General features: G+C 38.3%; 1 protein-coding gene across 3 annotated transcripts in view; it reads right to left on the bottom strand.

Moving 5' to 3' along the window:
• The window catches only part of TEC (tec protein tyrosine kinase), a 79,915-nt gene that overhangs the window by 20,409 nt on the left and 45,636 nt on the right, over positions 1-13,870 (bottom strand). For all 3 annotated transcript variants that reach the window (XM_067468783.1, XM_067468782.1, XM_067468784.1), the window contains exons 3-6: positions 5,441-5,545; positions 4,324-4,405; positions 1,721-1,849; positions 570-610 (exon numbers count right to left, since the gene is read on the bottom strand). In XM_067468783.1, the coding sequence (XP_067324884.1) occupies positions 570-610; positions 1,721-1,849; positions 4,324-4,405; positions 5,441-5,545 (357 nt within the window). The remainder of the gene's footprint in view (positions 1-569; positions 611-1,720; positions 1,850-4,323; positions 4,406-5,440; positions 5,546-13,870) is intronic.

The raw sequence follows: 13,870 nt of genomic DNA, 5'->3' as shown, positions 1-13,870 counted from the left end.
ACCTCCAAGGTCATGTGGCCAGCATGACTGTATGGAGTGCCATTACCTTCCCGCCAAAGTGGTGCCTATTGATCTACTCACATTTGCATGTTTTCAAACTGCTAGGTTGGAAGAAGCTGGGGATAGCAGCCAGAGTTCACCCCGCTCCCTGGATTCGAACCACCGACCTTTCGGTCAGCAAGTTCAGCAGCTCAGTGGTTTAAACCGCTGCATCACCGGGGGGGGGGGGGGCAACTAGAGCACTATAAATGAATTCATGGAAATGTATGGAAGTGCTAACTCATCAAGTTCTCACTGACTTAGTGAATCTACTCCAGTTCAGACCAGAAACAGTCTCTGAAGTTATTTACTTTTAGAATGAGACCTCAATACACAATATACTGCTCCATAACTTCTGTTAAAAGGCATGGAAATAATCCCTTTAACAAATAATTGAACAAATTGTGAGCTAGGTTACAACAAATCTATCAAAGTTTTAGCAGATTTCAATGGTAATTACAATAGTATTTTGTTGGATGTGAATGCCATCACCTCCCATTGTTCAGTGTTTGGAATTATCTTTTCCTTACCTTACTTTTATCTGGCATTTGCACAGGCAATGACCTCATACCTAAAAAAACAATACACAATAGTTGTTTTTACATTTAGTTTTCTATGAGTTTACTAAACCCATGGGGTTAGCCCTTTGCAAGAAATTTTATGAATTAATTCAGCAAAATGCTCTTGGGGTTGTTATTGTTTTAAGTCTAATGTAAGAGAAAGAAAATTTAACAGATGTCTTCAGCCAGATAACTTTTAATGCTCAACTTTGAAAAATCTAGCTTTGAACCACATTAAATGGTCAGTGTAGTGGCCCCTTCCACACAGCTGTATAAAATTCACATTGAACTGGATTATGTGGGCTCAAGATAAGCCAGTTCAAAGCAGATATTGTGGGATTATCTGCCTTGATATTCTGGGTTATATGGCTGTGTGGAAGGGCCCTCAGTGGAGTTGTGAATCAATGTTTTGGTCTCAATATTACAGGAGCTATCCAAGGTGCTGAAGCTATTATGGAGCTAAAGTTCTTAAATTTTTTGATGGAAACCCAGAATGGATTCATTGTCCTACTGTCCTGTATGCAATTTGTCAGCATAGTCTTTACTGTTATATTAAGATTGCAATTTTTCATTTTTTCTGACAGATTTCTCAGATTTAACAGCTACATAGCAGGGAGACATGATACAATTTGATCCATGGTGGGATAGTTGTAGCGGTTGAATTTAGCAAGCACAAGTGGTTGAGAAATCTGTACGCTAGTCAGAGGTGGCCCTAGGTAATTTTCAACAGTAAGCAAACATTTTGGCGGCCCCCCTCCCAACCAATCACTGATATATATTTTCTGTTCGTTGTGGGAGTTCTGTGTGCCACATTTGGTTCAGTTCCATCATTGGTGGAGTTCAGAATGCTCTTTGATTGTAGGTGAACTATACATCCCAGTAACTACAACTTGCATATGTCAAGGTCTATTTTCCCCCAAGAGTGCCTCAAGAGCGCCCCTGGGGAAAATCAACTATACTGCAAATGCGTAATGGGTTGATCCGCCCCTGTCGCTAGTATAAGAACTTCCTACAACTGAAATTCTTCATACATTCAACACAACGGAATTGAAATGCTTAGACAGTGAAATGAACAAATTCACCCAACTCTGCTTGATAGTATATGGAAAAGGAGCACTTACCATTTTCAAAGAGGCTATATTTTTCACAACCAGGAGCCAATTTTTCTGTTTGTCTGCAACACTGATAGATTCCATCTGTCCAGAATTTAGGATGGAACTTTACCATAAGGTTATTATTATTTTTTATCTCTACAAAAAAAAAACACAAGAACAGATTTCTGTAAAATACTAACATTTCAAAGAGTAAATTTAATAATATTTGATGTCAGTGACAACACTGAAATACAAAAAAAACCCTGATGCAGGTCAGAATTACAAATTAACAAGAGTGATACCATTTTGGAAAAAATAAGAACATATTTTTGAAATTTTTGACTTGGAATGAGTGTGCAAAATGAATTTTTGGGGTCTTCTCACTCATATGATTGAAAGCAGAGAAGATAAACACAGTGAGCTATGTATTGTTGAAGGTTTTCATGGCCGGAATCACTGGGTTGTTTTAGAACATGGGTATGTGGCCATGTTCTAGAGGCATTCTCTCCTGATGTTTCGCCTGCATCTATGGCAAGCTTCCTCAGAGGTAGTGAGATCTATTCAAACTAGGAAAAAGGGTGGTGGTGGGGGGCAGGCGAAAAAACCTACAACAACACAGTGGGGAATGTTAGGCAATCATGAAACTAGAAGTATGATCCAGCCTCTCACGGAAATTCATTCTGATTTTATTTCAATATACCATGACTTCTTCCAACAAATTTTAGTATCTGCTTGTTATGAAGGTGCTTAAAGTTCTTTGTAGTATGTAAATAGAATTGACTGCATGATTTGTATTCTTCCTCAATGAAAGGTTTCTTCAGTTTCCAAACTTCTAGCATTTCAGATAATGAGATACTGAAAATCAGTTACACATAGAATTTATTTATTTATTTATTTATTTATTTACAGTATTTATATACCGTCTTTCTCACCCCTGGGGGAACTCACATATTTGCTATGCTAGCATTCCCTTGGCAACTTTGTCTGCCCCCTTCTTTGGATTCCTAAACTGTATGTCTAAATGCTCAGAACAAAGGAAAACTTTATGGGCACAATGCTTATCCTCCTCCTTCCAGAACTACATCCCCATGGAAAGCAATGCCCTTGAAAGAAGACATAATACATAACAGAACTGGAAGAGCACATCCGTTTAAACAGCAGACAAGTGTTTTGGGAACATATATTTACTGGTATAGCATCTAGACCAGTGATGGGCAAGTTATTGCCCTCCAGATATTCTTGGACTGCAACTCCTATAATCCCTATGCATCACTTCAATGGTGAAGGACCAAGAGGCCTGCTATTGAGCATATTGAGAGCCACAAGTTGCCCTTTCACAGAATACATTGACAGCATTTTGTCATACCTGCATCCTATGTACTTCTGATATTTAACTAGAGCTATGTGATCCCCTGTTGAAATAACTCCACTGACTGCCACTAGTCACGATTCAAACTGCTGGTTTTTCCCTCTAAAGCACTACATAATAATATAAAAATAATAAAACCTTATTTCTAGACCACCCTCTCTCCCCAGAAAAACTCAGGGCAGTTTACAAATAAAAAGGCAAACATTTGATGCCTCAAAATAGGAACAGACACATCAAAATAAAAATCAATAGCACAATTCACTAAGATAAGAAAAAAAATACATTTAAAACATGAAATATGAGATTTAAAACACCTAAAATGGAGAGTAACAACAGAAACTTACAACAAAGGAATTAAGCATCAAAGTAAAATAAAAACAAGAACAATCCATTAAGACATAAAAAATGAAAACATAAATAAACATTACAATGTACACCCTAAAAACAAATTATGTGACATTGCATTAAAAATGGCTGTTTCAGATTATTTGACAGACTGTATCTCTCTTTGCAAATCTGCAAAAGCTTTTAAGTTCTGAAGGGGAGAGCTTTTCTCACAACCTCATCAGAAGGGCTAAAATCAGCAGCATACAGCATACATCTGTTGCTCTCCATTTGTCCTACACAGTCCAGCGGCTTCCATCCCATGAGGTAGATCTATTTCAGCGGGGCTCTGCGGCACAAATAGAGAGGAACCATGGTGGCAACACGGGAAGCTTCTCATGTTGCATAGGGTTCAATCAATGTGAGGAAGCCACATAGTGGATGCTTCCCCCCATAAGATCAGGTAAGTGGGAGGGGGGGCAAGAGATGCAAAGACTTGGGGTGACAGGTTCCCCTTCGCAGGCACCACAAGATTCGCCACGTTATGTGGTGATTCTGGCAACCTATGTGATAAGGTCATCAGTCTCAATAAGATGACAGTCATATTTAGTAAGGACACAAGAAACAACCCTCTCAAGCTGAATGAAATCCCACATTATCTGCTTTGATCCGGGATATATGGCAGTGTGGACTCAGATTACCCAGTTCAAAGCAGATATTGTGGATTATTCTGCCTTCATATCCTGGGTTATATGGCTGTGTGGAAGGACCCTTAAAGTGAATAGACTGACAGAATTTGGGGAAAAACCTTTTTGGATGGTAATGTTAAAAAATAGTATTCTTTAGTAGATACAGACAGAACAATTCTTATCCCTTTAGCTGAATACCAGTGTTTATGCTCAGGATATATAATAGTGACTTGAATAGATGCAATTACCTTCTTTCAAATTCCTTACCCACTGATCCCTGCTGTACGCAGTGGGGGCAAAAATATAAAGTGTGCTATTATCGTAAACAACCTAAAAAGGGGAAAAAACAAAAATAAATATTTGATGTTTTTGTCATTTGCTTTCAAGCCCTTATGACCCTTGATAATACTAAGATAAAACTATCACAGGGTTCTGTTGGGAAGTTTTGTTCAGAGGCCATTTTCCATTGTTTTCCTCTGAGACTGAAAGGGCATGCATTGCAGTAGGTAACTCAGGCCCTTTCTACACTATCATATAATCCAGATTATCCAAGAAAATAATCCAGATTACCTGCTTTGAACTGGATTATATGAGTCTACACTGTCATATAATCCAGTTCAAAGCAGATAATCTGGATTTTATATAGTAGTGTAGAATAAGCCTCAGTGGATTTCATGGCCATGTGAGGATCTTATAGTCCAACACTCCAACCACCATTACAAAATAACATTAATACAAATTAAATGATTTAAAATGAAAACAAATTGACAAAAAGCATGTTACATATCATAATATGTTAAAAACAGAATTAAAAGATTTAAATTTTTTGAAATATGTTTAATGGTATTTCTGATGAACTTGATGAAAAACCAATTTTTACTTGGTGCCTGAATTAAATGAATGTTTATGTCATGCGGGCCTCTAAAGAGAGAGGATACCACAATTTGCATGCTATGGCCAAAAAAGCCCTTTCCCATGTCCTAACACAATGCATTGACCTCATTGATGATATGTGGAGGAGGACTCTTGTCTTCCCTGTGAAGTTAATTAATTTGAGTTTTAATATTTACTAATCAATAATGATTCATAAAGCAAAACAATATGTGTAAAAATGCAATGACTTTGCCCACAGGTCAGATTTCTAATGCCTGGTTAAAAACATTTCTAAATAGGAATACATTTGGTGCATGATAAAGATTTTAAAGAGCAACTATATTCTCTTCTTCAAAATTGGAAGGAAATATGCTTAACTTAGTATTTTAGTTGGATATTTGAACTAAAAATATATCTGCTGAATGAAAACTAGGACGTACGTGGAGCTATGAGTTCTGTGTAAAGCAATGTTCTTAAACCACAGAAACTTACCTGAAATGGATATTTATTTTGACATGGAATGGCAGCACCATCATTTTTCACAATTTCCACACATTTGATTTTTGAAATGTCAACTGATCCTTTTCTATATTTTTTCTGCAACATGAGACACAAAAGCGTTGTTAAGAGACAGTTTAGAATGTATACAATTCATCTACAAATCGGAGCTAAAGATATTATGAAATATAACTCTGTATCCACTTTGTCAGAAGAGGGCCCCCTTGTTCAATTGAAGCTTATGAAACTGTAGTAGACTCTTGTGCAATGGTTTTGACAGTCCTGAGAACGGTGACCAAATGCATTAAAAAATCTGACAACTGCTAATAAAAACAGCCCTATACAATTCAAGACAAAGAACAACAACAACAAAACGCTAGGTAGGGTTGGAGACAAAGCACCGGAGGGGAAACCTCTGCACTGGTTTTTATTTCCCTCTCAAGAATTATGAAAATAATTTTAACACAATTTTTATTGCTGGGTGTGTTCTTAGAAACTACTTCCTTCAACAAAATTATAATGAATCACCTTCAGAGAAACACAAAGGTTTGCCCACCTACGATAATCCTTTCTGTTTCAACCTTTAATCCCAGTAAATGATTTATTGAAATTTGATTCTAAAGAATAAAAAGAAATGCTCAAAAAGTGACATTCACATAAGTGTTCCTCAGGCTTTCACTTCAATGAGTAGTCAATGAGGGGGTCAAGCTTAGGATGCAGCAAAAAATAAAGGACAATAAAAATTGCTACTGAACATGTTAGCACACATCTCAGATGAAACAAGGAAGAACAAAATGCTACAAAAGTCTCTCAGTGCTATTTCTGGAGCAATTAACATGTATTCGTCTTCAGTTTACCCAATACAATCCATATTTTCCCACAAAAACATCATACATGCTGTACATGAAAACTGAAATCATAGCATTTTAGACCTGTGCATGTAATAACTCAACAATCCATCCATGAAGTGGGGGAAAATATGTACAGTCTTTTAAAAACCCATCTCAATAGGTGGCCATCAAAATAATAATAATAATAATAATAATAATAATAATAATGAACAAGTAAATAACTTTGTCTTGTAGTAAAGAACTGGTGGGATCATAAACTTGCAAAGGTAGTAAAAACTGAACACAAAAATACTGGGGGACTTTTGAATTCAGACTGACAATGTTGTGGAACACAATACACAAGACATCACAATTGTGGAAAAGAAAAAAGTTTGGATTATTGATGTCGCCATACCGGGTGACAGTCGCCTTGAGGAAAAACAACAGGAAAAACTCAGCCGTTATCAGGACCTCAAAATCGAACTGCAAAGGCTCTGGCATAAACAAGTACAGGTGGTCCCAGTGGTCATTGGAACACTGGGTGCCATGCCAAAAGATCTTAGCCAGCATTTGGAAACAATAAACATTGACAAAATCGTGATCTGTCAACTGCAAAAGGCCACCTTACTTGGATCTGCACGCATCATTCAAAAATACATCACACAGTCCTAGATGCTTGGGAAGTGTTCGACTTGTGATTTTGTGATACGAAATCCAGTATATAGATCTCGTTTGCTGTGACATACTGTGGTTTTGTGTCAGTAAAATAATAATGATAATAATAAACAATTTATTTATATTCCTCCACCATCTCCCTGAAGGGACTCAGGGCAGCTTACCAAGACACTCCAAGGTGCAGCATATAACATAAACAGTACATGAGTATAAAACAATATCACATAGAAATTATAAAAAGAGCACTATCAACACATGCACATATAATATAAAATAAAATAGTACAATTTTAAAAATGCAGAACATCTGTAGATAAAACTAGCTGCCATCAATTCACAACTAAAGTCATAGAGTGTTAACCTCATATGGGCCCATTTCAGCATACTCAAAGGCCTGCTTAAAAATCCATGTTTTTAGGCTGGATCAGAAAGATTCAAGGATGGGGACTAACCTAATCTCTCTTGGGAGGGTATTCCAGAGCCGGGAAGGCCCTCTCTCTCGTCCCCACCAGTGGTGGGACTGAGAGAAGGGCTTCCTCTGTTGATCTCAAAGCCCGTGCCGGTTCATAGAAAGAGATAAGTTGGACCCGAAGTGTATAGGGCTTTATAAGTAATAACCTGCACCTTGAATTGAGCCTGGAAACTTGTCAGAAGCCAGGAGCTGTTTTAGTAGGGGCATGGTATGTACCCTATAGCTAGCCCCAGTTAGTAATCTGGCAGCCAACTTTTGCACTAACTGGAGTTTCTGAACAATAAAAAAGAAAGATCAAACACAAAGTTGTGGTACAATGGTAGAAGCACAAAGAAGAGGCAGAAGCATCATTTTCTTCATACTGCATTCATTCCAACCTCCATCTCTCTCTTGCTCTCTCTCCCTCTCCCTCTTCCTTCAGGAAGCTAAATATACCAGGAATAAAAACCACACAAAATCGACTAACTCAAAATTCCTCAAATCAGACAAAGGTGAAGCAGACAGCAATCTCCCAAAGCGAACAAGAACATGAGTCACGAAGGTACAAGATACAGAGGCTGCTCCCTTGAAAGCCCTAAAGCTTTGTACTCTAGTGCTTGCACTTCCTTTGCTAGCTCTTAACGATATTGCTACTTGTATGTCAAAGCAAAACCGGGCTGAGCAATAGCTCTTAACTCAAAACACTCTTAAGTTGAGATGTTTTTAAGTTGAGGTTTTACTATGTTACAAGAAAGGGAAATGTTTCCCTAACCACTTCTTGTTCACCTATGAATGTTGTTATGGGGTAGATGAAGGCTTTCCCCCAAAAAATCCTTCAGTCCCCAAATTACTAGCATCTCTCTTTATCAACCCCCCCCCCCCCCACTTCTAAAGCTCGATGTAGCTCCTTCAGGTGTTATGGACATAATCTCCCAGAAATTCCAGCCAGCTTACCAGTTGTTAGAAATTGTGGGAGCTGAAGTTCAAAACATCCGGAGTAGCAGAGTTTGAAAAACACTGTTGTAGAGAATGGTTTGATATCACCTATGGGTAATCACAACCTGAAAAAATACCCCCACACAGTTCTTATGTAACAGTAAGAGAAAATAAGGAGGCAGAGCAGTGTCATATATATTTAAGATAGTGGGAAGTTCACTTCTCAGGATGGAGCGACAGCCCCTCTTTGGACTTCAGCCCAATCGTCCATGGTATCAAAACAACACCCCCTTCAGTTCTGTCTGTGTACTGTCTATACAAAACGGCATTGAATGTTTGTCATCTGTGTGTAGTTGTGATCCACCTTGAATCCCCTTTGGGATGAGAAGAGCGGAATATAAATAAAGTGTTGTTGTTGTTGTGATTTATCTTAAAAACATCACCTCACAATTTCCACCCCCCCCCCCCCCCCTTGTAGGTACAAACCAAACATTTACTACTACTAATGTAGCATCCCCAAGGCTTGCTAAACAGGCTGATTTCTTTTTTGTGAAGTACAGCTGAAGCATTTTCTGCAGAGTCCACTGTAAACATGGGACAGTCTTGCAAATAGATTTCTGTAAACGGGTGGTGTTTTGAAGCCTTTTACTGTTGTCAAATTATTAGTGGCCCTAATATTGAACTAACTGTATTGAACTGTACCCCATTTGGGAACAGGGCATACAATTTGAAAACTCTGGACTAGAAAACTCTGAGAACAACATTTCACAGTTCTGCACTGTTTTCTCTCTAAAGACATTTCAAGTTTTTCTTCCCAAACAAATTAATGTTTTCTTGCTCTTCAAATATGCACTCCCCTCACATTTTTTTAAATAAAGCTTTTCTCCCCTTCCATACAAATTATTTATTTATCATTTCGGGAGCAAACCAGACAGTTGTATTGCATTTTTAACAAACAAACAAACAAAACAAAACACAAAGTTTGCAAGCTTGGTAATTGATTAAATGTCCTTTGACCAGTAGCTGGCCACTTGGAGTGCCTCTGGTGTTACTATAAGAAGGTCCTCCATACAAATGGTTCAAATTCAGTTCCACGATCAGCGCCAAATGGGTTTAAGGAGGCAGTGATGACATATTACCAGAGCTCTAAGGTGTGTTGTAATTGATCTGAGCCTGAATTTCCCTCAGATGAACTCCAAGTTCATCCTAGAAAGCACCCAACATAAGCATGCTGCCCCAAGGCTTCATAGCTGATAATGACACAGAAAATATATAGGAGACAAATTACCATTTAAGGAAACTGGTCTCTGAGAGGAATTCTTGATAAACTCCAAAAGAGCCCCAGGAGATTATATTGAGAAACAGAAAGAAACACATACAGCATGTCATTTGCTTGTGTCATTCCACCCACAAAGTTCCCACAAATAAATGTGTTTATTGATACAGCAAATTCGTTTTGCCCTGTTGCAAATTGGTCTCAGTTACGTAAATGCAGATATCAACATCTACATATAAAGATCAAGCCCAAAAGCTCAATCCTTCTAAGATTTTGCTAAAAGATCTGAGATGTTCCAGAGAGATAAAACCACCTTAAGGAACAGAGTGAACAGCAAGAATATGTGTAATGTGACATGCGAACAAGATTAAGTACCCATCAGATAACATGTTTCCAGTTTGGCATTCAAAGTTCTAAAAATTGCATTCTCTTGTGCACATTATGACTGCATGCATGAATAAGTGCTGTTTGTGCCCGTTTTCCCATAGATCAGCTGCACCATGGAGAGGTGCCAATTCTGTAGCCAAAACTCATATATGACACTATAATGAGGTCCACCAACGTGGGCATATCAGTGAAGGGAACTGACTTGGGAGCATTTGTAAAAGTTAATTGGATCATATAAAACTCTAAGTGCAATATTGGAGAAATAACAATGTTGCAGAATGTTGAAAAATTGTGCTTTTGAACTACACTTCCCAGCCTTCCTCAGGTAAGTATAGGAACTATTATCTTAAAAAGGAACTTTTCTAGACCCTTTCATCAAAACACTAGTTAAAAGGATGAAAATAGTAAGCCTTAGCCTTTCCTACAACTGCAAAAGATTTAATAGAAACTAGCTGTTCCCGCCACACGTTGCTATGGCCATCCTTCCCTACCTCTTTCTCTCCTTTCTTTCTCTCCCTCTTTTTCTTTTCCTTCATCTTTCTTCCTTTTTTACCTGTTTCTTTCCTCCCTTCCTTTGCTCTTCGGTTCCATCCTTCTCTCTTTCCTTCCTTCCTTCCCTCCCTCTTTCTCTCTTTTGTTCCTTCCCTCCTTCTTTCCCTCTTTCTCTCCCTCCTTCTCTCCTTCCTTCCTTTCCCCTTTCTGTGTATATATGTTTTGTGTGTATATATATGTATTTATGTGTGTGTATATATTTGTGTATATGTGTATATATGTGTGTATCTGTATATATGTGGCTTTGCGCATGCACTGTAGCATCTTTTTGCTTTTTTTGGTTTTTAAGTCCCTTCCACACTCTTTTTCAGTGTTTTTATGAGTGATGGTCACTCATTGGCCTAATAGGTGTCTTGTGTCCAAATTTGGTGTCTATTCGTCCAGTGGTTTTTGAGTTATGTTAACCCCACAAACGAACATTACATTTTTATTTATATAGATTTCAGCTTTGTGAGTCTCCCAAAGGAATTTGTGTGATTTCATGGCTTTCAGAGCAAGGAGCTCCACCTCACTCTGAAAATCAATGAGGAACAACAAAATTTATAGTCAAGTGAACAATGTTGTTGTTCATTTGTTCAGTCGTTTCTGACTCTTCATGACCTCATTGATCAGCCCACGCCAGAGCTCCCTGTCGGCCGTCACCATCCCCAGCTCCTTCAAGGTCAATCCAGTCCCTTCAAGTGAACAATACGCTACAATATAACTTACGAAATAAAATGAAACAAGGAACACATTTTAATTGGTTTTGATACTAATGAATTGGAAAATAAGGTTCCAGCAGAAACCATTTTTTTAAATATAAAATGTATTAAAGGCAGCAGCTGCTGTGATTCTGTCCTGCTCAGCAGCACTCAGATTTTCCCACTGATAAGGTTTCCCTGTTTACTCAAACTTTACATAAAGATAGGAAAGATAATGGCATGTGAGCCAACATAGTATAGTGGTTTAAGCATTTGCCCAACCAGGGTGACCTTGGACAATTCAGACTCAGTCTCAGAGGAAGGCAAAGCCCCCTAATCAAATACTGCTAAGAAAACCCCACAATAGGTTTGCTCACGATTACCAGTTGGCAATGACTTGCAAACACACAATTACTACAGAATTTTGGGAGTTTGGATCTCCGCTTGGCCATGGAAACCCATTTGGTGAACTTAGATAGGTTACGGTCTCTCAGCCTCAGAAGAAGGCAAAAATATCTCTTCCACCTACCCACAAACAAATCTTGCCATGAAAATCCTGTGATAGGGTTGCCTTATGGTTGCCACAAGTTGACTTAAAGACAAACAACAATGAGAGGATTACATGGGTAACCAAATGGAAATAGTCCATCCCTGGTTTTTAAACTTATGTGTAAGAAATGTGTAAGAACGTCCTAACTATCAACCCCACAGCTAATCAAAAGGATCAGGGTTCCCTGATCAAATGGTGTAACCCTGTGAGTCAGGGCCACATCCCACTTCTCCAGTTCTCATGGCAAGGGGGAGAGTGTCCACCTGAAAAATAAACAGGTGTATTTTCACATTACTTAGATTTGGTGTTTTCTTAATTGAATGGGACACTCTGTGCAACTGTTGTTTAATGTCACCAGGGGATGTCTCCTTTGAAATCAGAACTTCTTGTTCTTGCTGTTGTTATTCATTTATATCCCATCCTTAAATTAAAAATGGGTAGGAGGAAGATCCAGGTTTGTATTGTTTTTACTGATTCTATCATTTTACTGATTTTATTGGATAATGTTGAATTGTGGGAATTTGTACTGTTATCTTTTTTTTTTTGTGATGATTGTTTGTGTAGCAGGCGTCTAAGTGCGCCTTGCAGCTGTAAGCCGCCCTGGGTCCCCTTCGGGGTGAGAAGGGCGGGGTACAAGAACCCCAAATAAATAAATAATAAATAAAATAATCAAAAGCATTATTGAAAGTAACAAAATATTACAAAACATTAAAGGCTATTTTTAAAAAAACTTTAAAACAGCCATAAAAGTCCTACCTTAGGACTTCATCAGATGGAGCAGGGGAAAGCAGATGGAACAGTCTTAATCAGTTCCCTCCTGTCTTTCTTGTGAGATGGCCAGCCATCCCACGTCCTTATCACATTGATGTCCATCTTTACCCTGCTTTCTCCCATCTTAAAGCTAGGTAACACCTGACTCCTGAAGATGGATGGAGGACTCAATGTCCATGCACTGCAAAAATGGGCCACACGAAGTCTCACCAGAAGTACCCTTATATCATGTACTGGCCTCCGTGGGACTCGATTTCCACAGCACATGAAAACAGAGCCCTACACACATCTGATGAGGTCCTTAGTTGATAAAAGCCCAACTATTTTGACCAGCTGAAGAAAGTTCATATACAACATGAGCCAACAGCATGAGTGGGGTCAGGTACCACTTGGGAGATCCATGGTTGTCATAGTGGATATGAGCCATTCACAACAAGATAGTTAGCATGTTTCAAGTGTTAGCTCTGATATCTCAGAACTAGGATACTCCTGACTTGGCAACCCTAAGCAGGAGGTTCGTGAGACCTCATTCACTATGTTTAAGATGAGCATGCCAAAGATATAAAAAGTACAGAGAATCAGAGTAGCAACCTTTAGTTATAATCAAGAAAACATTCATAGATGTAAATTATTCCTGCCATTGTTTTGCTTATAACATCATCCCTGAAATATAATTATTTAGAAATGAATCACACCAACTGTAATGAAGACGCTTCTAAGAAAATGTATTTAGTGCTGTATGCCAGAGAGGTTTATAGATCAACCACAACACAAAAGAAGTAATATAAAAGAGCAAAGTTTTTAAAATTATGATTGGGAATATTAAGCACGTTTCTATAAATTAGCTTAGGAACCCAAGAATGGGAACTAGACACACAATCTCATTCCAAACTCAGTGTTCCTCCATGGACACACATAATATGGTTTGGATTGTTGTAGGTTTTTTGGGCTATATGGTCATGTTCTAGAAGCATTCTCTCCTGATGTTTCGCCTGCATCTATGGCAAGCATCCTCAGAGGTTGTGAGGTCACAACCTCTGAGGATGCTTGCCATAGATACAGGCAAAATGTCAGGAGAGAATGTTTCTAGAACATGGCCATATAGCCCGAAAAACCTACAACAATCCAGTGGTTCCAGCCATGAAAGCCTTTGACAATACATAATATAGTTTGTCCATGTACAATATATATAATTGCAATTCTAGGCAGCATTGTGGCAGTCTGTTTTTCTCTCACACACCAGACGGACAAACAGGTTTCCGATAGGTGTATACAATCACATTCTAGACACACACGTTGGAATATATATACACATGT

Source organism: Anolis sagrei, chromosome 5 (assembly GCF_037176765.1).
Source record: "Anolis sagrei isolate rAnoSag1 chromosome 5, rAnoSag1.mat, whole genome shotgun sequence".
Classification (NCBI taxonomy): domain Eukaryota; kingdom Metazoa; phylum Chordata; class Lepidosauria; order Squamata; family Dactyloidae; genus Anolis; species Anolis sagrei.
Note: the sequence above shows the minus strand (reverse complement) of the source record. Positions and strands in the feature narration are given on the sequence as shown.